Source organism: Sander vitreus, chromosome 8, assembly GCF_031162955.1.
Source record: "Sander vitreus isolate 19-12246 chromosome 8, sanVit1, whole genome shotgun sequence".
Classification (NCBI taxonomy): Eukaryota; Metazoa; Chordata; class Actinopteri; order Perciformes; family Percidae; genus Sander; species Sander vitreus.
The window spans coordinates 35871189-35898113 of NC_135862.1; the positions used below are offsets into that span (position 1 = coordinate 35871189).

The 26925-nt window shown below is 40.8% G+C and overlaps 3 protein-coding genes across 4 annotated transcripts; 2 read left to right on the forward strand and 1 right to left on the reverse strand.

The window, feature by feature from the left end:
• The first annotated feature begins 203 nt into the window (after positions 1 to 203).
• Positions 204 to 8172, forward strand: adat1 (adenosine deaminase tRNA specific 1). The gene is made up of 9 exons (XM_078258005.1): positions 204 to 505; positions 1338 to 1406; positions 1630 to 1684; positions 1902 to 2032; positions 2832 to 3462; positions 4392 to 4537; positions 5006 to 5105; positions 5922 to 6008; positions 7277 to 8172. The coding sequence occupies exons 1-9, from the start codon at positions 319 to 321 to the stop codon at positions 7407 to 7409; spliced, it is 1539 nt and encodes a 512-aa protein (XP_078114131.1). The 5' UTR covers positions 204 to 318; the 3' UTR covers positions 7410 to 8172.
• Positions 8173 to 11938: 3766 nt separating this feature from the next.
• gabarapl2 (GABA(A) receptor-associated protein like 2) lies at positions 11939 to 17710 on the reverse strand. 2 transcript variants are annotated; one of them, XM_078258009.1, is made up of 4 exons: positions 17498 to 17709; positions 16278 to 16333; positions 14442 to 14614; positions 11939 to 12632 (listed from the first exon to the last, which is right to left on the reverse strand). In XM_078258009.1, exons 1-4 carry the CDS (start codon positions 17529 to 17531, stop codon positions 12518 to 12520), a joined length of 378 nt encoding a protein of 125 aa, XP_078114135.1. In that variant the 5' UTR covers positions 17532 to 17709; the 3' UTR covers positions 11939 to 12517. The 2 variants fall into 2 exon arrangements, with proteins under 2 accessions (XP_078114135.1, XP_078114134.1); XM_078258008.1 differs by lacking the exon at positions 11939 to 12632 and adding an exon at positions 12656 to 13347 and having other exon boundaries at positions 17498 to 17710.
• Positions 17711 to 18305: 595 nt separating this feature from the next.
• tmem231 (transmembrane protein 231) lies at positions 18306 to 23432 on the forward strand. The gene is made up of 7 exons (XM_078258007.1): positions 18306 to 18782; positions 19168 to 19334; positions 19527 to 19655; positions 20280 to 20423; positions 21900 to 21981; positions 22184 to 22289; positions 22717 to 23432. Exons 1-7 carry the CDS (start codon positions 18644 to 18646, stop codon positions 22877 to 22879), a joined length of 930 nt encoding a protein of 309 aa, XP_078114133.1. The 5' UTR covers positions 18306 to 18643; the 3' UTR covers positions 22880 to 23432.
• Positions 23433 to 26925: the final 3493 nt, after the last annotated feature.

A 26925-nucleotide genomic window follows, 5' to 3' on the forward strand; every position in this document is an offset into this window, starting at 1 on the left:
GGCTCAAGATGGACTGTGAGGATCTCTTTGGTTTAAATTATTTACTTATTTACTAAGACAGGGATCTTCATCACGGGGTCCGGGATCCTGAGGGGGTTAATATTCAATTAGCTATATATTAATTACCAATACTGTATCCATCATGAATTTAAGATGTTCAGTTCTAAGGACCTTTATTGTGAAAGTACAAGGCCCGGATGTAACCTCTTCGTTTCCTCGAGATGCCTCCAAGCAGCATAGTTGGTCGAAGGAGCTAATCAAAAATATTGTTCAGATATTGTTCATGTGACACCGTGACTGTGTATAATACCTATTTTAATGCCCGTATGCTTTCCCTTGCACGTCCCTGTCCGGTTTAACATGGTGAACGCGGATGAAATCGCCAAATTGTGCTACGAGCGTTTCAAGCAGCTTCCCCGGAGAGGGAAGCCTGAGCCGGGCAGAGAGTGGACCCTGCTGGCCGCTGTTGTCAAAATCACCCGGTGTGCTGCTGACTCTGACACAGGTTGGACAGCGAAATAACCTACAAGATTACATATTTCATTTGCTCATTGTGTCAACTGTGTTTTATAAATGGAGTAGAAAAAAAACAGCTTCGTCCAGTCTTTCGTCCACAATATCTAAAAGCTATAAACGTTAACTTTTAGCTGAAGTTACTGGTAAAATCGGCACGTAAGAAAAGTAACAATAAGATAACGTTACATTAAATTCAGTAAATGTACCTCTGGTTTAGACTTCAAGGGTGAACAGAACTAAGAATAGTCCAAGTCACGCTGCACAGTATCGTCGCAAAGTTTGAATGTTCAGAATAAAAAAATAATAATGTTCTGCCTATATTTAGTTAGGCTATGCAGAGTAGCAGCTAAACACATCAAAACAAATTAGAACACAAAACCCATCAAATGCCATAAGTAGAATAAGAACAGTGGTGTAGTCTAATGTATTGTAGTATGCATACTGTACTGTATATATATATATATATATATATGGGCCAGAATCTGCCTTTGGGGAAGGGGGGGGGCATATCATAGTGGGGGGTCTGGCTGTCCTCCCCCAGGATTATTTTGAGCGTCAACAACTTCATTTTCTGCATTTGGATACACTTTAATGCACCAATTTATGGTGTAAATATACCTTTATTCAGCCTATGTGAAGAAAAAGAACACAGATGACATTAAAAATATATCAAAAATATAATGGAAAGTATGTTGCTGCGTGTCATTGGACGTTTTAAGTGGGTATACTGTGTATACCTGTGTCACGAAGACTACACCACTGAATAAGAAGACAAATGTGATGAATTATGTTCTAATCAAATTCTTTTTTTTCTTTTACAGTTGAGAAGGAGGTTGTTTCCCTAGGAACTGGGACCAAATGTATTGGACGGACAGCTATGAGTCCCAATGGTGTGTGGTGTTATTCATGTTACCATAATTAATGTTTGATAATGTGATAATTTATTCAAAAAATGTATTTAAATATCAACAGAAATGGTGCATTTGTGTGTCGTATTGACACAGACGGAAGTTTGTTTATGAATACAACGCTGTTTTGCAGTTGTCTGTCTGTATCGGACCTTAGATTACAACAAATACATGTGTTGTTTTTGTTTTTCTCTCATCCATGTAGGTGAAGTACTTAATGACAGCCATGCAGAAGTCATTGCTAGACGGGGATGTATCAGGTATGTATTTGTATTACATTTTCTTTCTGTGTCCCCCTAATGGCTCGTTGGCACTGGTGCTCCATGCTGACCCTTGACCATCCAAAGAATTGAGTATAGGCTGCTACCATATTGTGTGTGTGTGTGTGTGTGTGTGTGTGTGTGTGTGTGTGTGTGTGTGTGTGTGTGTGTGTGTGTGTGTGTGTGTGTGTGTGTGTGTGTGTGTGTGTGTTTGTAGGTACCTGATCCAGGAGCTGCACAGGGTCGTGAGTGGTGGGGACAGCTCTGTGTTTTGTCAGGCAGATGAGCAGGGGAAGTGGAGGCTTCAGCCAGGAGTTTCCTTCCTCTTCTTCACCAGTCACACTCCCTGTGAGTCCAGTATGCTCCCAGTGGACCTAACTAGTTAGTTTGACACGACCACCAGCTACTTATGTGAGATGATCGACAGGATTTTAATCAAGCTATATCATTTGTCATACATTTTTCGTGTGTTGCAATTTAGATGTATTAGGGCTGCACAATGTATACATTTTATATCGTCATCGCAGTATCAACTGGTGTAATAAGCACATCGCAAAAGGCTGCAACATATCGCAAAAGACACTCAGGGATTAGTTTTTTTAGTTGAAATAAAATATGAGTACAAAACCGCACTTTAAAATGTATCTGTCATTCTGTTTTTAGTGGTGTCTTTTATATTCATTTCTATGTTTAATTTGTTTAATAAAAAAAAGTTAGAAAGGATTTCCTTTTATTTGTTTTAAATTCAACAAGCAATTTGTTGTATTTTAGCAGAATACTGAAAACAGCAGAAATGCAGAACTGAGTACATTTTAATATCTGTTAATTTATCGCAAGTAATATCGTTATCGCGATATTCAACAACGTTAACGCATATTTTCCTCATATCGTGCAGCTGTTGTATTATTTTTGATGAATGTTTTATAATGTTTCTTTACAGTTTCTGTTTATTTTAGTTCTTACAAAGAAGAAAGTTTGCGCTTGTGTGTGATCTAAATGCTGAGTTAAGGACTTTTATTCTTATCAGACAGCTTTAGTCCAAACATATCAGTATCAGCCTTCACAAAGCTCTAGCTGAACTCTGTCCCCATGCCAGTGGTTTGTCCGGGAAGCCAAAATCAGTCTGAACCGTCTTGTGTATTACTAGGTGGTGACGCTGCCATCGTCCCCATGATTGACAGTCAGTCTCAGCCCTGCCCTCCTGTCACTTCTGTAAAGGGCCATGAAGGAACTGATGCAAGAGGAGACCTGAAAAGAGAAGCTGAGGAATCCAGTGATGGAAAAAACATGAAACTGCCCCGTCTGGAGGAAGAGGAGACCGCAGATAAAAATCTAGAGGACAGAGGAGACACAAAACAATCCTTCCTTTCAAATTCATCTACTAGTGAGGATCCATCACAGAGTCACTCTGCAGAAACGCCCGTGGAAACTGTCTCACAAGATTCAGCACAGCCGGAGATGAAAACCAGAGGCCCTTGTGACAGTTACCAGGTCCCAGACATTCACCGAACGGGGGCCAAGTGTGTCTCGGGTGGCCCAGCCGACCCTCTGCACCCTGGGATGGGGTACCACAGCACAGGGGTGCTCCGGGTGAAACCCGGGCGAGGAGAACCCACTCTGTCCCTCTCCTGCAGTGACAAGCTGGCCCGATGGGGGGTGCTGGGCTTCCAGGGCGCACTGCTGTCCCACTACCTACAGGAGGCGCTCTACTTCTGCACCGTGGTTGTGGGGAAGTGTCCATACAGCCAAGAAGCTATGCAGAGAGCTTTGGTTACAAGGTAAGGAGTAATGCTGAATAGGGCTGCACAATATATTGTTTTTTTATCGACATCACAATATCAACTGGCGCAATATACACATCTCGAAAGGCTGCGACGTAAAGGCACTCCGAGATTTTTTGTGTTAGTTGAAAAAAATATCAGTAGAAAACTGCACTTTAAAATGTAAATGTAATTATTTTTTTGTGATGCCTTTTATATTCCTTTCAATGTTTAATTTGTTCAATAAAAGAATGTTGGAAATGATTTCCTTTTATGTTTTAAAGGTGCAATATGTAATACTGATAGCTAGTGTTTAAAATAGTTACTGCAGTACAAATTCAAAATTACTGGAGAGAGTCGTCTCCCCAGCCCCCTCCTCCCCAGACTCCAAGTTCTCGGAGGTTGCCAGACTGAGACCACAGCATCCACAACAATGTTGCTGGACGCTTGTCTCACATAGCCAGACATCACTCGACAGCACAGCGGAGTAGCCAACGTTAGATGCTGGCTGTGTTGACAGTCATAGAAGCCTGTGCTCACGCAGAGCTCTGTACCCAACTGACAGACAGACACACTTTTTGGCCTTAAAATTACAGTAGGAACTGTTAAAAGCGCAACAAACTCGCCGTCCTCTCCACCCGACGGACAGGCACGCTTCCTCTGCTTAGAATTACGGTGAGAACCGCTAAAAATAACACTACCATGTCATCCTCTCCACCCGACTGAACTTAGAATTACGGCAACAATCGCTAAACACACTACAAACTCACAGTCCTCTCTTCCCGATTTACAGGCCCCCCCCCCGGCTTAAAATACCTCACCGTTGTCGGCTCCAGTCATCGGTCCCTGTTTGTTTAAACAGTGTTTGGAGTATTTTGGAGATGATTGTCCTTCCGTGTAAGGGAATCAGCAGACCTTTTTGAATGTGGTCCTCCTGTACTCCCCAGGTGCTCCCATGTGTCGGACCTCCCTGCTGGTTTCTCTGTGTGCCCGCCTGTGCTGCTCCAGTCCAGCCTGGAGTTCCCCTTCAGCCAGGCCCAGACCCAGCTGCAACACAAGGCCGGACAGGGACGAATTTCCCCCTGTGGAGCAGGTAGGATCATCACGCACACACATTTTGGTCTAAATGATCAGAAAGAAGTACTCAAGAAATCATAATAAATACTAATTATAGTCCATCTAGCATTCTTTTCCATCTTTATGAGACAAAGTTAAAGGGTAACTACAGTTTTTTTCAACCTGGGTTTTCCTATGTTCTTGTATCTAAATGTCTGATGGGAACAACAATCTTTGACATTGGTCCAGTATTAAGAGAGATCGCTGCAGTCTGTTCTGTTAGATATGCATTGTAAAGTTGGGTTAATGTAGAATACCTAAGATTGTTACAACATTTCAGTTTGTTAATAACTGATCCCAGAACTCTTTCAGCAGAATCAACCGGGGACCGAATACGTACATCATATAAGTCATAAATTCATCAATAGAAAAAGTACTTTTTAGGAGCTCAGTGAGAGTTTAAAGATTAGTTTGGTCTCTAAATAACAACCTTGATGTGGTTCAGCCATCAGCTGGTGTAATGTGATGGAGCAGCCACTAGATGTCACTGCCAACGGCTACAAACATGGAGTCACCAAGAAGGACTTTGGCACAGCTAACGTCAGGTAGAGCCAGCTCTCTCTCACACTGTCAGACATTAATATCATAGAAATGTCCAGCTGTAACAACTCCACATTTTGCTGTACAATTAATTGTCTCAGAAATAATTGTGATTAACAATATAATTGTCTGTTTTAGTCAAATTTTAAAATATTACTTTTTTAAACAAATTACGTTTTGAATGAATTCCAGGATACGTCTTTTGGTTATTAAAATTTTAAATTAAAACTTTTTTTTCAACATTGTGTTGTTCTTTTTGTCACTTTTCCCGACGTTTTTGTTGATTTTTTTTCCCGAGTTTTTTATCACTTTTTTCTCTGTTTTTCTCCATTTCATTTGTCACTTTTCTCCCATGTTTTTTGACACTCTTTCCGATGTTTTTGTCTTTTTTTTTTTTCGGCAATTTTTTTTATATGTTTATGTCGATTTTTTTTCCCTGCGCTTTTGAAGCTTTTTCAAATCACTTTTTTAACGTTCTTTTGTCATTTTCTTTCTCCAAATGAATGAAAGTAGTTAACCTGTGAAGAGTAATGGTTGTAGGGAACCATCCACGTTATTTTCTTTGACAATTTGGTTGAATGTCACCCAAATTTCTGATATAGAAACTTTTAGAAAATGGGTCAAATTTGACCTGAGGACAACAGGAGTGTTAACAAAGAAATCAGGATTATTTAAAAAAAAAAAAAATGACAATAAGACATATATGTAATAATTGTTACAGGCCTATACAAATGATAAGTCACGGTTTACTGAATTTGATCACTATAGACTATTGATTTAGACCAAATTGGAGTGATATTTATGCATGTTTGTGTCTTCAGGTCTCTTCTGTGTAAACTGGAGCTTTTCCATTCCTTCCTGTCTCTGGTAGCGGCCACTGAGCCCTCAGCACTTCCCGACTCCCTCAGGTAACAAACAATCGGCTCTTTCATAATCTCACTGGGGTTTCAAACAGCCGCAAATGAAATCTGAACAACCCGAAAACACTAATGGAGATCTCCAAACGATGGTCTGGCTTTTATCAATTTGTCCTTTTGGGTAACTCTCATCTCATCTGCTGCTCAAGCATGTCGAATCGACAGTGACGCAAAATAAGTCAATGGTTATGTGTCACAGTAATCACAAGTTACAGCGTTTTAAAAACAAAGTGCAACAGGGCTTAAAGGAATTATACAATCTGGAACACTAAGTGCTGTTACTGCACATACTGGGATATCGTCCCAGGTTTTGTTTTTCAAATGTTGTCACATAGCCTGCTTGAGATTACACAACAAATTGTGTGTGTGTGTGTGTGTGTGTGTGTGTGTGTGTATGTTTTGCATATTTATGTGTGCTGTGGCTCTCACTGTGTGGGTTTGTATGTTACATTTAGTGCTCACATTTCATCTGTTAGCCTGTTCACATGGTGTGTGTGTGTGTGTGTGTGTGTGAGTGAGGGGGTGAGTGAGAGAGAGAGAGAGAGAGAGAGAGAGATGGCTGAGAATCATCTCCAAAGGGAGAACAGTGGTCTCTCTGTTTATCAGCATTTTTGCAGATAACCTGATCCCAGCCCGGCCTCCACATGGACACATACCCACATACCCACTCACCCACTCATACACACACACACACACACACACACACACACACACACACACACACACACACACACACACACACACACACACACACACACACATACACACATACACACACAACCCCAGGATACAATGACACCACTTTATACAACAATGGTATGTCTGGTAAGGGGAGACAACTGAGGTCAGAGAGTGTCATTGGTCTGCATTCATAGAGTTTTGTGTCTGATAGGACATAAATGATTAAAAAAGCACAGATCCAAGCTGAATAGATTTTGTTCTTAATGCAGTGACTCAAGTAACTTGATTGAGCTATAAGCTAAGCAGTGGTAAAGATACCATTGTGTCATATGTGGCCATGATGGCACAAAAACAGACTTCCATTGTAATACAAGCACTGCCTAGTAATGGACATCTGTATCCATTCAGAGAGCACTGATGGAATTTCCTCTCTTAGAGTGGAAGGATCTTCCAAAACGGGGACCTATTAACCTTGTATGTAACACACAACTTTTTGTTTTCATTAATTAGAGCCGAGAGGTTTGTTAAAATGAGCTGGGTTCTTCCCCTCATGCTTTTTTTTATGTGCATCTGTTCAGGAGAGCAGAGCTGCAGACCTACTGGGACTACAAGCAGGCGTCCCAGTTGTTTCAGCAGGCCTGGCAGAAGCTCCACAGCCAGGCCTTCCCTCTGTGGCCACGCAGCGACAGAGATCTCCTGCTCTTCCACTGAACTCCCCACTCTGCAGGGGCAGGACTAGAAGGGGGGCAAAGGGATGGCACCCCCCCCTCCCAATCCATTGGGCTAGGGTGCCACTTCCGGGATTGCTCCGGTGCCACCGGAAATTCAGCCGGACGTCCCTCATTTTACAGCCAGATGTCTGTCCCCTTCCTCTGTCTTTGTGTTGGCGTTCTAACCTCCGGTGGATTTGTGAGGACTATGGTTAACTGCTCCTCAGATCTCTGCAGGGTAAATCCAGAGAGCTAGCTAGACTATCTGTCCAATCTGAGTTTTCTGTTGCACGACTAAAACTACTTTTGAACGTAAACATGTTCCACCAAAACAAGTTCCTTCCTGAGACTATTTAGCAGAGGCACCGTGGCTCCGTCCGGAGCTTAGCACCGCCCAAGACTATTGTGATTGGTTTAAAGAAATGCCAATAAACCAGAGCATGTTTTTCTCCCATCCAGGAATGCTGTGTGGACTAGCCAGACCCTCCTCCACAGTGCTGTGGAGGAAGGTCTGGCAAAGCAACACTAGGGTGCTGTCAATGTGGCAATGGTGATTCCCATTGGATCAGAGTCCTGTCACTTGGCTGCCTGCTCTGCCAATCTTCCCAGCCCTTGCCACATGACCAATTAATGTTGCCATGACGACAATCCAAAATTCTGATACCATGGAACCAGCACTGGAATTGTTTTTTTGTTTTTTTTAAGTGGCAGACTGAGCCTATAGAAAATGTGTAATGTATTCATTAAAATGAAAACAAGTGAAATTAATAATGAATGTGGTGTTTTATTTAGCAGAATTATATTGTGTTGTTCTATCCAATATTTCCTATATTTCTAAGCAGATTTTCTACACTGTATTCTGATAAAATGCCCACCCCCCGGCCCCCCCTGACTGCCACTTCTGGAATCGCCCCTGCCACTCTGCAGCTGAAAGGTCCAACTTGCCTGTTGCATCAGCTGGTCAGCCAGCTTTGAGGCCCAGATGAATATTGTTGGGCTATATTTGAGCCTCCCCTGTCCCAAGATGTCACTGCTTGCAACAGCAGGACACCTGTCCTGCTGTTCAGAGGGGTTGATGTCCGCTGTTCAGTGTCCTCAGATGACGGTTTAATTTCACAATGTGTGGAACATGTTGCTGCAGCTGGCTGGTGTTATGTAGAGAATAAATAGTAAAATAGTAAAAATGCTCTCCTAGGGCTGCAACTAACAATTATTTTCATTGTCGATGAATCTGTTGATTATTTTCTCAATTAATGGATAAGTTGTTTGGTCTATAAAATGTCAGGAAAAGGTGAAAAATGTCAATCAGTGTTTTCCAAAGTAGTAGTTGTAGTTTTTTATTTATTCATCATAAAAACAGTACTTATAATAATAATAGTAATAATAATACATTTTATTTAAAGGTGCCTTTCTCGGCACTCAAGGACACCGTACAGGGATACATAAGACATTTAAAAGCAGCAAAAAAATATAATTAAAAATAAAGAATACAACAACAACAACAGAAAGGCAGAGTGATTGACATCAAGTGGAATAGGCAGTTTTAAACAGATGTGTTTTGAGTTGCAATTTGAAATGGGGGAATGAATCAATGTTTCTGAGTTGGGGTGGTAATGAGTTCCAGAGATGGTGGTGAGACGGGGGCGAGGGGACAGACAGGTGTATGGAGGAAGAGGATCTGAGGGGGCGGGAGGGAGTGGGAACCTGGAGGAGATCAGACAAATATGGGGGGGCGAGATTGTGGATGGCCTTGAATGTAAACAGGAGGACTTTGAACTGGATACAGAACTCTTACCATTAAATCGACCTCTTCATAAAAAACATTTAGTTAACACAATATTGATGATTGGCTTACTAAGTAAGGTAGCCATTCACAGTTAAGCTTAGGAAACATCACATGTATGTTTTACATTAAAACATGAAATATATATATAGATTCATCCATTTTCATCTATCCAGCCCAGTATAATATGCAACTAAATCTTTATACAGTATATATAGTAGGGGGTCCCTGCTCCGTCTCTCATTCAGGTAAGGGGTCCTTGGCCTGACCCCTGATCTAAAGCATTTGATTTAAATCCCTCTGATAACTTACCCCCACCCACATCTTCTGTTTAACATTACTGATGCTAAAGATGCTCTAACTTCCTTTTACTGTGACTTCATAGCTGGCCTGGGGAGTGTTTTTTTTAGTTTTTTTTTTTACAAAAGTTCAGTTTCTAATCAGTGTTTCTTGTGTGTCCTCTTTCATTTTGAACAAACAAAGTTAAAGTGTAGTGACATTTTTAAATGAGACAAACACCTTACGATTCATTTTACATTCATTTTTATTGGTCAGGTTTCCAAGCTACCTTACCTTTTTTTAAAATATCTAAAATTCCTTTATGTCTTTAAGATATATTTAACAATCATACAACACTGATGAAATAAAAACAATACTGAATATCATAGCATTCCATCAATATATTACACATCTACATAACATGTTTAAAAGCCTGTATCAGCTTTTGTTGTGCACAAATATGAATACTTCAATGGGTCAAGTAAAGGATGCCTCACTAACGCCTCACTCTGATTCCGCACCATAAACTACAGGTGCAGCCAAAATGTCAGTGTCCGAGTCATCTGAGTGAAGAGAAGAACGACACCGTGCAGCCAAAGACCCGAGCAACACTTTACTTGAAGTATTTTTATTAATCCACATATCAGCTGAGAGCCTTGTGTATTTTATATATATATATATAAATAAAAGGGCCAAAATGTGCAGGGACAAATACTGTGTATCTCTATCTCAATCCAGGAACAAATGGCAAAACTAATACACGTCCTAGATAACAATGTTTCTGATGTTATGGTGACCCTGTTTGTGTGCTGATGGCTCACAGTGTATTAGCAGTCGAGATTTCTAAAGACAAACTGTACTGGACTGAATGTAAGATAAGATACACCTTTATTGATCCCCAGAGGGGAAATTTGGTTTTTGCAGCAGTACAATAGAAAACACGGAAATAAATACACATTAGCCTGATGTGCAACTCACGAAAAAACGTAACTACACGTCACGGCGACGCACGTCGCTCGGCCGTGGCTTGGTAGCGTTGCATTTCCCCCGACCCATTTCCTGGTTCTCCTTCTCCAGAAACATGTAATCAAGGAGAGGGTTAACTTCTCCTGCTCCAGATCTCCCACCGTGGTCAGAAAGAACAGGGGAGACACTTTGGTTCTCTCACTATGACTCTAGAGTCACTACTCACTCTGAAGATAATCACACACACACACACACACACACACACACACACACACACACACACACACACAGGCTCTGCTATTCTCCTAAAGAGATCGACGCAGTCACAAATGCTCAAGCATACACTTCAGGCCACTTACGTAGGCTACGGCGAAAGCTCTGCGTGGAGCCTCCGCTGGACCTTAAATCACGCTTAAGAGGTGCAAAAAAAAACAGAGGATCAGTCGCTCAGCAATGTAAGTTATGTTTTCCTGAACCTTAACTGCTGAATCGGAAGCTAACTTCAGGGTTGTTTATAAAAATGTCACAATTTGACACAGTAAACTTCAAGTAAAGTGTTGGATTTCATAAGCAGGTCACCGCGGTTTATGTCATGCTGTTGGCTAACACAATGTGCAAATACATAACAGCCAGGCTGGGAAGTAGCCTACTGAGTAACATCCTAGGGACAGGAGCTGGGCCCTGGCCCTGAGCTGGACACACTATACCAGGGGCCATTTCAGCCTTGATACCGGCACCCATAAAAAATAATTGCTAGAAAAAACTCTAAGATAAGGAATTCTGCTCTATGAATATCACAACATTGTGAAACTAAACCCAAAATCTAAATCTAGAGGCCTAGATCATTTAGAAAACACATTCTGAGCCATTTTCAGAAAATAGTGCTTGTCAGCCATTAGTTAAAATCGCATAAATCTCAAATTTGTCAAAGTTATTGATACTGCATTTTGGAAATGACGGCTTCTGCATGGATACAGTTCCGACCTGACCTTTGTTGTAACGGCCCTGTGGCTAAGCATTAAAGGAAGTTTTCTCTGAATTGTTGGTGTCTTTCTAGTTAACATCATTCAGTGTTTCCCCTAACATGGTGGTCCAAAATGATATTAAAATGCACAGTTAGCACAGTAGAATAACATTTAAAAAAAAAAGACATTAAAAGGGTTCCAGGCATCCCTAAAGCTCTGATCCTAGGATCGCCCCTGAACTTTACACTGGCTGCCTCCTTGCTAGCAGCTTACAGTCATCCACCATCATTCACCGTCTTCTTTCACATGCTTATAGTTGTTCTCATAGCCTATTGTAGTGCTGCGTGTACCTGCGGCTTTAAAGTTAAATACTGAAGTTTTTATACATAATATGAAAGAGCCACACAAATACATCCATAATGTGGTTAGCTAGTCACATGGTTATAGGGTTTCTTTCTCACTTCAGCTGAACACAAATATCTGTGACAACAAAGCTGGACTGAAAGAAAATAGAGCATGATTGGTAATGAGCAATGATTGATTGTGTGTGTGTGTGTGTGTGTGTGTGTGTGTGTGTGTGTGTGTGTGTGTGTGTGTGTGTGTGTGTGTGTGTGTGTGTGTGTGTGTCAAAGCCTACATTTTTTTTTTACTTTAACACTGATGTAGATACTTGGAAAATGAATATCTGACGTGCCTATAATGTACGTTGTTATTCTTATTTTACGGCAGTGTTAACGATATTTCTCTCCACAACTTTTAAACAGCAATCATGACAAAGGACCAAGCATTGGGTCAAGCATTTCTTGACACTGATGATCATCTGAGTCTGCCACGTTTGTTACTTGTTTGTTTTTTGTAGCATTTTGGTGTCATTCATTTTCACCATAAAATGTGTATTTTCTAGTATCAAAAATTGACCATAAATAACTGTGCCAAGTGTGAAGGTGCATTACATGAAAGGGCCAATGTTTGAAACATTGTGCATTAGTATATGTTGTGTGTGTGTGTGTGTGTGTGTGTGTGTGTGTGTGTGTGTGTGTGTGTGTGTGTGTGTGTGTGTGTGTGTGTGTGTGTGTGTGTGTGATAGAGAGATAGAGGCTGGTATTTAGCAAAGCGTTAGCCCCGTGTTGTATAAAAGGCCTTGTAACCAAAGGTGTTTTCTCCGCTGTAGGCCACATACAGAAATCCGTCCTGGTCCTTCTCCTTGTCGTACAGCTGGCCCATAGTCAGACTGCAACACACAGCAGAAACCAGACTCTTATTAGATCACACACTCAGTCAAGTAGAATCGATTATATTTGCATCTCCTATATGGGTTTGTGAAGACGAACGTCGCCAGTTTGTGCCGATCGACAGAATTTTAAAATCAGTTTTCCGTGCTAAAACCTACAGCGTTCCCGAAGGACAAAACTGTAGAAAGAGGTTGTAGGTTGTTTCCTTATTATTGAAGAACAACACATCGATATACATTCATACAATAAATATTTCATTATTCATGTAATTTCTAATTTCAAAGCCTCTCTTTGCATCATCCATCCTGCTTACGGGTTAGAGCCCAACCAATAAATCAGCTTATACGATACAACTTTATTGTCAGTTTACACTGTAATTCATTTTGCATTCCCGAGCAGCTCTGCTCAAAAAAAGAAAAGGACAAACAAACAATTACACATATAGTACAGAAGATAAAGACATATCAACAGCCATGGCAAAGAAACATGTTTCATGACATGCTCGGATCGAGATCTGAATTGGCAGCACACTGATTTTGGTTTTGCAACAGGATAGAATGATGTCTTGTACAGTGAATGGAGAGCGGTCGGTCTGAGCCGGTGCTGAAAAAAGTGGTCAGGGATTGCCTCCACACGGCTCTCACAGACGCTATCGCGGCCCTCGGCATCCGATACCGAAACCACAAGGCACTCATGCACGCACGATTGGACCGGCTATCAAAAACAAGAACAGAGAAGCTCAAATTACAACACACACACAAAGGGAGTGTGACTTCATTCTCTGCTCAGGACGCCATTACTCAGCTATATCTTTACGTAGCAAATACTTGTTCACTGCTATATTGAATTGTTCTGAATGTCGAGCACAACCCCTTTAAGTGTAACTTAAAGACATCTACAGATCTACCTAGGACATCTACACTGGCTGACAGATAAAAGAAAGCCAGCTGTATAATAAAGGACCCTGGACACTGCCTGTTCTCTCCTTTCCCCTCCGTACTGTACAGAACAAAACAAATCGGCTGAAAAACAGCACTCTTGTTCTATTTATTCCATTTTTTTACACACTACTGAAGAGCTGCTAAACCGATTTTCATTGTATGTCTATCTATCTATCTATCGTTTATTAGCTAAGATATCAAGTGAATACACAGCAGAGTTTGCAGTTTTGTGAACCGTATCTAATAGCTGGAGCAGGAACACTTTCTGGCATGTTGGTGACAGTAAACAGGACACATCAGAAGCTAAATAAACAGACAGGCATCCTCGTCTACTGGCAATAAGAAAGGAGTCATCAGGTTTTTTCGTGTTTAAAAAAAATTGCATATACACGCTAATTTTGGTGGGAAAGGGTTTAATACAAAGGTCTGGGTAGCAGCTCAGAATTCTCATCCCATCAGCATGTCAATAGCTGTTAACAGTAAAATGGTAGGGTTTGTGATCAATGTGAATTGAGAGTGCAGGTGTGGCTTCATCCTCTTTTACAGGGAGATTAATTCCTCACAAACCCAGATGGATAGATAAACACACTGCACATGGTACACACATGAGTGGGGAAGTAAGACTTCCACTGCATAGAAGGCCAGGGCCTCACAGTACATGATTTATACAATCAATAAAATGTGGTTTTAGGGTGATTGTAGGGCTGGATCCGATTGTTGAAAAAACGTGCATGCAGGCTGAAATTCACTGTGGTGTTTTGTCGGGATTAAGCCACTAGCCGCTGGCTAATTAAAGCAGCACTATGTCCTCCATCTCAGCCAAGAATGGAGGAATGTAGAGTTACACGCAAGCTGTTTTGCTCTCACCTGGATTGGGGGACAGTTTTGTCGACAAAGAGGAAGATGGCTTTCTCTGAAGGCAGCTGGATGCGTTTCCTGATGATCCACATGAACTGGGCCACTGTGATGTCAGAGGGCACAAGGTACTTCCTCTTATCAATGTCCACTATCTGCGAGCCAGAAACCTTCTCCACTATCACCTGGAGCACATAGGTAAACAGAAAGATAGGGCTTTTAACACTGTTTGGTATGGCCTGGGTTGCATACAGGCTCTAATACTCAGATTCACAGTTTTGTCCACTGCTGTAACAGAACCTATATGGCCATTATAGGATATACTAATATCAGTATGTCAGTTGAACCCATAGTACTTCAGCCAAGTATTCACAGGGTTACAACTGTGTCAGGACAGGAGTGAGTCATTATTAAACATATTGGTTGGTTTCGTTTAACATGTAATGCCAAATCCCTATTAAACCACCCATTTAAAAGACCCCATTTAATAAAAAACACTCTATTCAAAGATGACAGAAACTAAATAAAATTACAGTATGAAAAGCCGTCTTGGTTCATCTTTCCACTGTTCCAACAACCACCACTCTGGTTTGGTTGAAATAAACCCTTAATTCACCCATTTACATGTGGAGATATGCTGGCTCTATACACGCTAAAAGTCCTGATTATTTACATGGAGTCTGGTGGGTTTGGTGATGGTGATGTTAGGGCTGTTTCTGGTTAAACAAAAAGGATCTTACTCTTTAACAAAAAGGTATTTTTCTTTAAAGTTATCAGACAGAATAACAATCTGAGCCTGTCAGTGGCAACAACAGCACTTCTAGTGGAAGGAATTTGATGGTGCGCCCTATAGGGTTACGTTCTCTGTGGGTTGCTAATGTAATATTATTGATCTGTGCAGCTTTAAAGCGTTGAAAGCAGATCTTAATGATTAGGTTAAAATAAATGTAAATATTTTAACAGTTCTACCATGCTCTTGTTTACACTCCCCTTCAGTGTTGACCCCTGTGTCTTATCTTAGATCTAACAATGCAGTAACCCTACACAATATAAGGAACGTTAACTATGTGCCCGGTTCCTCCCAGCAGTCCTCCCATTACACAGATGCAGAATGCAAGAATTAAAAAAGGTATTGAGTTTGACAGGTTCCACTTCCAGGCTTCAGGTAATTCCGCTGGATGCCTGTATTTTCCATCTCCTTCCTCTTTCTTTGTGTTAGCGTTCTAACCTCTGGTGGATTTGTGAGGACTATGGTTAACTGCTCCTCAGATCTCTGCAGGGTAAATCCAGACAGCTAGCTGGACTATCTGTCCAATCTGAGTTTTCTGTTGCACGACTAAAACTACTTTTTACATGTTCAAGTCTCGTCCCAACGCTATTTAGCAGAGGCACCGTGGCTCTGTCCGGCACTTAGCGCCGCCCAAGACGATTGTGATTGGTTTAGAAATAGAAATGCCAATAAACCGTTTTTGTCCCATCCAGGAATGCTGTGTGGACTAGCCAGACCCTCCTCCGCAGCGCTGTGCAGGAAGGTCTGGCAACGTGAGACTATAAGGTGAATATGAAAGCAGACATGAGGAACTTTGTCACTCAGACTTAGTTATGGAAAGTCATAGAAATCTGGGATTTTTCATAGGGGTCACAGTTGGAACCGTGGTTCTCTGAGCTGCTATCTCACCTGTCTATCAAGGCTGTTTTTACCACTCACTCATTCTCTTCTTTTCCACCCATACCTGTCATTTACTCAACCAGACACTCACTCCTTATCTCTTGACTCTCGGTCACTCACTCGATCTGTACCCTTAACCTACATCCCACTGCAAAAACACCACCTTCCGCCACACTCACCGGTACTCTGTCAGGATATTTGTTTCGTATTTTGGCTGACTCCACACATCGATGTTCTGAGGGAGGGACAGGAAACAAACAGGAAGTCAGGATTAAAGGGATGAGTGAGGCCTCTTGGGAGCCTCTTCTCTCACAGCCTTACTGCCAAATACAGCCAAACCTTGTCCGATCCAATGCTCTATATGAAAGATCAAGCAAAGCATACAAGCTAGCAGCAGTCTGAACAGACAGAGGAGTGGATGCTTTGTACAGGATGCAACTATACACCAAGTCAAAGTGGGATTATCTTCATACAGTCTTTATTAAATTACAGTGCTTCTACTTATAGTAGGCCTACATGTGTGCTTTGTTATCAAGACCTGCAGCCGGCAGACACTGAACAGAGGCCAGAGAGGGGAGGGTGAGGTGATGGGTGATAAGATGTGGCCGATCCATTTAGGTTCAACACTTTGCACGCTTTCATTAGCCCAGATAAGAGGCCTACTTTTAGAAACATCTCTCCAAGACCAGCAGCAGTGTTTCTTTAAAAAGAAAGCCAATGTGAACACAGTTAAGCTAAAAGGAGCTGAAGAGGTAAGTGACAAAAATGTCACTTATTGAGCTCTAAACTTCAGCTATCTGAGTATGGAGAGAGCTTTACACCAAACTCAGTTCAAAATTCTGTTAAATGGATGTTCCCCCTGAAACCGTAATATGTTATTGTTAGTGGAACAAGGTACAAGCTCTGGAACAAATACAAAGATAACACTCTTAAATTCGGCATCTATGTACACAGGCACTACTAATTTACTAATAATAATCAAAAGTCGTGCTCTTTTTTATTTGTTTTGCTTGACATTTTTTTTGCTGTCTTTTGTCAGCAAAATATACCCCGCAGGGCGATACCAAGCAGTGTGAAGCAATGCAAAAAGTTATTTGGCGATGAAATGACTCTTTGCAAAAGAAATACACGTCTCAGGGATAAAAACAGCTGACTAACATATCAGCAATATTAAAGGTGACAGCGGTCATTTGACTTGCAGGAAAAACGTGTTAGCATTTGTTGCTAGTCATGCAACGTTAGCAATTATGTAGCATTCATCTGCTGACTGCAGTGACAAACATGCATACTGCACCTATGTGTAATTATACGGCAAAATCGCAGAGAGAGCAAAACAGAAAGGAGGACGCATGACATGACACGAGCATCTCTTGTTTCATAACAATCCAAACCCCTTTACCCAGGGAATGGTCCTCTTTAAACATCCATTTCATCTTTGCTGGATCCCCGCACTGAGGCGTGATGGTAGAGTCGAAAGGCGGGTTTCTAAATCCGCGGATAATGTCGGCGTAATGTCCAAAAATCCAGACAAAAGCGATCAAAACAAAACGTCAACAACTGTCTCTTCTGCCCGAAGAATCCAACTGTCCGTCTAGCTGTGAGGTGACGTCACCGTCCGACAGAGGGGTGGTGAAAAATGATGCTACCTTCAAATTCTCTCGGAAATAATCACAACATCAAATGAGCCCTCAAACAATTAGACTTGCAGGGTATTGCCAGGCAGTGGTGTTAGAAGTACAGATCTTTTAAAATAAAGTAGAAATTGTACACCTAAAGGTAAAGCTGTTAAAGGTGGAGCTCATTTTAATTTATTTATATATTTTTGGCCAATATATTACTTTACAGAATGCTGGGTAGCTTGTCAATTTCTCCCATGGGACCAATAAAGCCTTATTGATAAAATAATATCCTAATTTATTTATGGATTATATTTTGTATTACATGGTAACTAATAACTAAAGATGTCAGATAAATGTAGTGGCGTAAATGTTTGCCTATGAGATGTAGTATGCTGCAAAGTTTATTTGTATCTGGTTTCACTTGTTGCCAAAATACGTAACGCCGCAAAAGTAGCTAATTTAGGCTATTAGCCTACTATGGGATAACTCTTTTCTTCTGGGATAACCATGTGTGAACACTCCCAAATGGTCTTCCTGTTCGTCCTTTTTTACTGGCATTGCTTGAACGCAGCATGAATGCTACCGTTGGCCGCCATGGTAACCGTGAGACGCTAAGCTAGCTAAGCTAAAACATGGCGCGGTGTATGGTAACGTTACCATAGGCTGTAATGGTACTGGGGGCTAACGTAAATAGCATGTTGATACGCTACGTTTTGTAAAAAAAATACGCTCTCAATTACTTAACAAAGGTTTATCTGTGTTTGTTGTTGTGAGCGTTCACGTTAGTCATTGGTTCGCATTCACTCATGTTACGTTACCATCTAGCTATGCTAGCTTGAGCATTGACGTTAACTAGCTAGCTAACGTTAGCTGGACTTGATGACACATAACCCTGGAGGCTACGAGCGATATTTATATCGTTACCCATGGCTTTCTATGAAGTCTATTCCCACCCGGCTTTGATTCGGTACAAAACGAGTGTTTGCACAAAAGCCACTCTGTTTCTGGTTGTTGTTTTGTGCCTCACCTACATCCCACCTCTGCTCGTTGCCTACAGGAGCCAAGGTAAAGTAACTTACTGTAACGTTAATGATGTCACAGCACTAGAACACTAGCTTAACTAGCTACTATGACCGTGGCTCCTGTCGCTATTGCTAAATGAGAAACTTTATATATGTCCGGGAACGCCAACGCTTTTGTTAAAGAAGTAGAAATGCAGCAATAACTGTCCTGTTAGTAGTGTCCTGAGGAGTGTCCCGGGACAGTCAGACACTGTCCTGTACACTGTCCTATGACTCCCAGACACTGTTCCGTGAGTCATGGGAGTCACAGGACAGTGTCTGACTGTCCCGGGACATTCCTCAGGACACTACTAACAGGACAGGACCGTTTTTGCTGCCAATGCTTCTCTAGAAATGCTTGCTCGCTGTTAAAAGCCATGTTATTTTAGGTTTCTGGGTAAAAAGAAGCACTTATGAGGAACAACCGGTTGTGAGGTTTCAGTACCAGACTCTGCTGGTGGCAGCCACCAGTACTCAGGGAGACTACGTCGCCTGGAGCACCTTTCCCCATCTAAACAACATGCTTGGTGGCAACCTCCGGATGCCTGCTGTCTCTGTAAGAACACACTCACCGCATCTTCCTCAAATGTGCAAGTGTCCCGCTTGTCATTTTGATTAATAGTGGATAGATAGTGGATCTGAGAAACTAGTTATCAGACTAGCAACCTACTATGATTGCAGTATGTAGCTAGTATGTGTACTGTGTTTTTTTATTCTTCTTTTCTGTGTGGGTGAACACACTCTACAGGTGCGCGAAGAGGACCAGAACCAGGATGGGAAGTTGGACCTCCTGATTTTTCAACTGGAGCTACCTCTAAAACCTGAGGAACAGGTGTACAGTGTACAACTGCTGCTCACCTTCAGCTACAAGCTCTTTGTATGTATTCCACTGCAGTACCTAGTCTCACAGTATATACATATATGAAATGTAAACTTGTCTGTGGCACCGTTTCAAAGCTGTACTCAACCTGATGGCAGAAAGTAATGACAGACAATCTTCACTCAGACAAAATTCTGATCATGTTGTAGCTAATATTAATATAATTTACAACAATTTTAAATTACATTACAATGACATTCATACATTTTTAATGTAGCCTAACATTTTTTGTAACCAAAAACTGATTTAAGGATTAAGTAATTTTTTTTGTCATTGCGGTTTAGTCTTAGAAATAGCATCTGTTCCATAGCGTGTGTGTGTGTGTGTGTGTGTGTGTGTGTGTGTGCGCGTGTGTGCGTGCGTTAAAATAACAAGTGAAAAAAAATGAATTAATAAAGTAATTCTTATTCCTCTTTATAATTTAGTAAAGGATGGCTTTAGGACACAACAGCTATTGCATTCAGTGAGCCACAGATCCTTTCATGTGTGTGTGTGTGTGTGTGTGTGTATGTATGTATATGTACAGCCTGCCAACTGCAGTATGACACCAGGCCCATCCAGGCCAGCCTTAGTCAATGTTCCAGCTAAAGTAAAGCATATTATGTTGTTGTGTTTTCCCAGCGGATGTCCACAGTGGTGATGCAGAGCCTGGCTTATGTGCAGCACTCTTCTTCTGTCCCCGGAGCTAAGCTGTTCATCAGCGGAGACCTGAGGCTGATGCAGAGGACCCCCCTGCCTCACCGGGGACTGTACAACATTTACAACGTGAGTGGACACAGACTCACTAGCCATGTTTCCATCCACATGTTTTCATGAGAATTAAGTAATATCGAATGAAAAATGCCTTTTGGAAACAGTAAAATTCAATAGAATTTCATGAATATCGACACAGTTTGTACGTTCGATCTCATCGGATTTTCTCTTAATCGCTAAACAGCTTATGCGATGATACTGCTGATGGTTATTTGCCGAATAAATAATGAATTGAGATTAAGTTTTAGGTCATTTTATGGTTGCAACCCGCCATAACACGAAGAAGAAATAGTTTTAGGTCATTTTTGCTTTCTTTGCAGACATGGCGGGTGTCAACAAAGACAGATATAAGTGGACAAACGTATAGACAAGATGCTTTTTATATATAACTTATGAGCGAAATATAACAGCTATTTTAGATAGCGAAAATCTAAGAAATGGCATAATTTATCTGCATCATCATAGTGATGTTCTGATAGCATCGTTGTTGTCTTATTATAGCTTGATATGTTGCTTTCAGCTGGCACATAAGCACTATTACAACTTGTGCAATATGAATCATTTGTAGGTAGACGGCGCGATCCCTTTTGGCTAGCAAATGTTAGCTTGAATGTTCTGCGATTCAGTGTTTGTTTGTTTATTTAGGATCCTTATTTGCTCCTGCATTGAAAATAAATGGAATCACAAGGTTTTTAATCGCTTTAAAGCCGTTGGATGGAAACACACTTTCACCGGCTTTATTCGCATACATGTTTTTAGCGAACTTCAGATAATTCGAATGACAAGTGGATGGAAACATAGCTACAGTCTTTCTCTCTTTCCACCTGTTCTCTTTCCCTTCTTTTCTCCTTTTCCTTTTGGCTTGAGCAGAGTCGGCAGAGCACTCTGCAGGACGCTGAAAACAACAAATGAAAGAAAATTAGTGAAAGGGACAATTTATGAATGGGAGAAGGTGCAATAGCGAGCTAGGTACTCAGGCAGTGATTGGTTGGTTGAGATGAAATGGGAGGTACATGTAATAGAGGAAAGGAGAGACTGAACTACAGTGAACAATGCAGATAAAGTCTTGGCACCAGTGTTATCATTTAACTTTTGTAAACTTCCAATATCACAGTCCAAGAAAAGATTTCTCCAGCTTTCGATTTGAATTTGTTGACAGATACATTGCCAAAGCGACCTGTTTTATTTCCCTATTTTTTTTACTCAGTAACGGATGTGATTTAAAATCTAGCAAAGTACAAAACTTCAAACAAAACATACTTAAGTAAAAGTAAAATTACAGATTTTTAAAACTACTTTAAAAAGTAAACGTACGGGAAAAAAACTACTCAATTACACTAACGTGAGTCATTGTAATTAGTTACTTTCCACCTCTGATAATCACAATACACATATTGCATGTTCATGTAGTGCTACCACATGCTGAGGGAGCTGTGACAGGAACAGTAGATCTTCATTTGTTACGGTGTTGTTCTGTTTGATGCCAAGGTGTCAGTGATCGATGGCTCCAGCCCCTTTGCAAGTGCGTATGACCTGGACAACATAATTAGGAGCTACCAGGACAGAAACTGTAAGTTGACAAAGGCTCTCATTTTGTTTGCTGCTGAATATACTGTGTGACTAAACCCCAAATCATCATAGGTCTGGCAATGCCAGTCTACCCAACCCTATACTGCATTACATGTGCATTTTGGTAAATGTAGGTATTGTAAAATATGACAACTTTCACTTTTCTCTCTCTGTTTTTTGTCCCTTTCTTTGTTCTACCATAGTGACCACAGTACTGTCCTGTCCCATGCCGGTCTGGACTGTGGGGCGAGCTGCTGGCTCTCCCTTTCAGCTTAATGCTGAGATCCGGTACCCTATGGAGGTCATAAGATATCCTTTAAAAAATGTTTAGGAAGGTGTGTTCTTTTTATATACCCTCTATGGTAATATATGACTTTAATCCCCCCCAATTTAGTACGTACAATAAGTGGAAAGTAAGGTATAATGTAGAGCGAGCCAGTCATTATTTTGAATTACAACCCCAACAGGATGTAGCATGATGCTATCAGTGGTGGAACAAGTATTCAGATCCTTTTCTTAAAGTGGCTATATGTAACTTTCAGTTTGTGCTGATTCGAGTGGCCGCTTTGGACTAAAGTTTTTACCCACACCCGCTGTCGTAAAGGTCTTTTCTCTACGGTGCTGTATTACCAACTGTAGATTACTGAGTTAGCTTTACCAGGAGGTCATGTAGTCACAATGAATGTTTGAATGTCAAGCTTTCCTCTTTATTTCTGCCTTAACCGTCTCCTTCCACCTATCGTCCTGGCTTCTGGGAAACCATCAAATTAGCCTGGATTCAATACGTCAGTGTCCTCCTCATCTTCCTCTGGGTCTTTGAACGCATACAGAGATTTGTTTTCCAGAACCAGGTTCTAACCACCGTACCCATACCTTTGGGGAAACCTCACCTGTCATGATGTAGTGGTAGTGCTTTGACCCCCCCAGGTATCCATAAACCAGCAGACAATATTACATTTTTCTCACAAGGACCAACACTGATACTCTTTGACTGAAATGTGATACCAAAATCAATGACTGTTTGAATGAATAGCCATTAGGTCAGTTTTATAATTACATTATGGCATACATAAACATCAAATTCTTCCATTTATCACTATAAGATTTGTCTTTCTAGTTTGAACTCATCACTGAACAAGTATGAGCAATGGACCTCCCAAGAACTTGCTGTATTCCTTTAGAAATGTGGCTGTATTTTATACAAACATGCACAGATTAATTTACATCATAACCTTTTCCTGGACTGGTTTCTATGCAGGAAGTACACTAGTTCTGGCCCTGGAAAATGCATTTATTTTACTGCTATTTGAAGCAATGGAAATGTATAGAAAATATCAATAGATTTTCTATATTTTTTTACAATTTGTATGTTTATGACAATTTGTGACAGCAATTAAAGAAATGATTTGTTCATTATTGTATTGTTAGTTTTAGGTGATGGATAATAAACGATTTGTAAATTTCAACATGTATCTCCTCCAACCGTAATGCTTTCATTAACTTTCATCTTTGAATCATCTTTTTCGAGTGAAAAGATTCATTTGTAAGTAACAGCAGTGACAATGGGTTGACTACTCTTATTTAATAATGCAAATAATGGTGTAACAATAGCAAGGCGTGGAAAACCATTCTTATCTCCTCATTCCTTTTGTTTGTTAATATTAATTGATTTGGTAATATGTGGCTGATCAAGTTTTCACCATACCACATATTGTCAACAGAATACAGTTACCATAGAAACTGACTAATCATTGACTGAGACAGAGAGAAGATCATTTACAGTGGGGCAAAAAAGTATTTAGTCAGCCACCAATTGTGCAAGTTCTCCCACTTAAAAAGATGAGAGAGGCCTGTAATTTTCATCATAGGTACACTTCAACTATGAGAGACAAAATGAGAAAAAAAAATCCAGAAAATCACATTGTAGGATTTTTAATGAATTTATTTGCAAATTCCTCGGGAGAATAAGTATTTGGTCACCTACAAACAAGCAAGATTTCTGGCTAGTGAATGACCTGCAGAGAGCTGGGACCAAAGTAACAAAGGCTACCATCAGTAACACACTACGCCGCCAGGGACTCAAATCCTGCAGTGCCAGACGTGTCCCCCTGCTTAAGCCAGTACATGCCCAGGCCCGTCTGGAGTTTGCTAGAGAGCATTTGGATGATCCAGAAGAGGATTGGGAGAATGTCATATGGTCAGATGAAACCAAAATAGAACTTTTTGGTAAAAACTCAACTCGTCGTGTTTGGAGGGGAAAGAATGCTGAGTTGCATCCAAAGAACACCATACCTGCTGTGAAGCATGGGGGTGGAAACATCATGCTTTGGGGCTGTTTTTCTGCAAAGGGACCAGGACGACTGATCCGTGTAAAGGAAAGAATGAATGGGGCCATGTATCGTGAGATTTTGAGTGAAAACCTCCTTCCATCAGCAAGGGCATTGAAGATGAAACGTGGCTGGGTCTTTCAGCATGACAATGATCCCAAACACACCGCCCGGGGAACGAAGGAGTGGCTTCGTAAGAAGCATTTCAAGGTCCTGGGGTGGCCTAGCCAGTCTCCAGATCTCAACCCCATAGAAATACTTTGGAGGGAGTTGAAAGTCCGTGTTGCCCAGCGACAGCCCCAAAACATCACTGCTCTAGAGGAGATCTGCATGGAGGAATGGGCCAAAATACCAGCAACAGTGTGTGAAAACCTTGTGAAGACTTACAGAAAAGGTTTGACCTCTGTCATTGCCAACAAAGGGTATATAACAAAGTATAGAGATTAGCTTTTGTTATTGACCAAATACTTATTTTTGCCAAGGAATTTGCAAATAAATTCATTAAAAATCCTACAGTGTGATTTTCTGGATTTTTTTTCTCATTTTGTCTCATAGTTGAAGTGTACCTATGATGAAAATTACAGGCCTCTCTCATCTTTTAAAGTAGAACTTGCACAATTGGTGGCTGACTAATTTTTTGCCCCACTGTATCATCATCATCATGTACTTGACTGATAGGAGGGATTGAAGCCACACAAGCATTTTATTTATCAAAACACATACATATACATATATATATATATATATACATATATATATATACATATATATATATATATATATATATATATATATATATATATATATATATATATATATATATATATATATATATATACATACATACACACAAATATATATATATATATATATATATATATATACATATATATATACATACATACATATACACACACACACACACACAGGTCCATAAATATTGGGACATCGACACAATTCTAATCTTTTTGGCTCTATACACCACCACAATGGAGTTGAAATGAAACGAACAAGATGTGCTTTAACTGCAGACTTTCAGCTTTAATTTGAGGGTATTTGCATCCAAATCAGGTGAACGGTGTAGGAATTACAACCGTTTGTATATGTGCCTCCCACTTTTTAAGGGACCAAAAGTAATGGGACAGATCAACAATCATAAATCAAACTTTCACTTTTTAATACTTGGTTGCAAATCCTTTGCATTCAATTCCAGCCTGAAGTCTGGAAGGCATAGACATCACCAGACGCTGGGTTTCATCCCTGGTGATGCTCTGCCAGGCCTCAACTGCAACTGTCTTCAGTTCCTGCTTGTTCTTGGGGCATTTTCCCTTCAGTTTTGTCTTCAGCAAGTGAAATGCATGCTCAATCGGATTCAGGTCAGGTGATTGACTTGGTCATTGCATAACATTCCACTTCTTTCCCTTAAAAAGACTCTTTGGTTGCTTTCGCAGTATGCTTCGGGTCATTGTCCATCTGCACTGTGAAGCGCCGTCCAATGAGTTCTGAAGCATTTGGCTGAATATGAGCAGATAATATTGCCCGAAACACTTCAGAATTCATCCTGCTGCTTTTGTCAGCAGTCACATCATCAATAAATACAAGAGAAGCAGTTCCATTGGCAGCCATACATGCCCACGCCATGACACTACCACCACCATACTTCACTGATGAGGTGGTATGCTTTGGATCATGAGCAGTTCCTTTCCTTCTCCATACTCTTCTCTTCCCATCACTCTGGTACAAGTTGATCTTTGTCTCATCTGTCCATAGGATGTTGTTCCAGAAATGTGAAGGCTTTTTTTAGATGTTGTTTGGCAAACTCTAATCTGGCCTTCCTGTTTTTGAGGCTCACCAATGGTTTACATCTTGTAGTGAACCCTCTGTATTCACTCTGGTGAAGTCTTCTCTTGATTGTTGACTTTGACACACATACACCTACCTCCTGGAGAGTGTTCTTGATCTGGCCAACTGTTGTGAAGGGTGTTTTCTTCACCAGGGAAAGTATTCTTCGGTCATCCACCACAGTTGTTTTCCGTGGTCTTCCGGGTCTTTTGGTGTTGCTGAGCTCACCGGTGCGTTCTTTCTTTTTAAGAATGTTCCAAACAGTTGATTTGGCCACACCTAATGTTTTTGCTATCTCTCTGATGGGTTTGTTTAGATTTTTCAGCCTAATGATGGCTTGCTTCACTGATAGTGACAGCTCTTTGGATCTCATATTGAGAGTTGACAGCAACAGATTCCAAATGCAAATAGCACACTTGAAATGAACTCTGGACCTTTTATCTGCTCCTTGTAAATGGGATAATGAGGGAATAACACACACCTGGCCATGGAACAGCTGAGCAGCCAATTGTCCCATTACTTTTGGTCCCTTAGAAAGTGGGAGGCACATATACAAACTGTTGTAATTCCTACACCGTTCACCTGATTTGGATGTAAATACCCTCAAATTAAAGCTGAAAGTCTGCAGTTAAAGCACATCTTGTTCGTTTCATTTCAACTCCATTGTGGTGGTGTATAGAGCCAAAAAAGATTAGAATTGTGTCGATGTCCCAATATTTATGGACCTGACTGTATATATATATATATATATATATATTCACACATCAGTGGAAGCC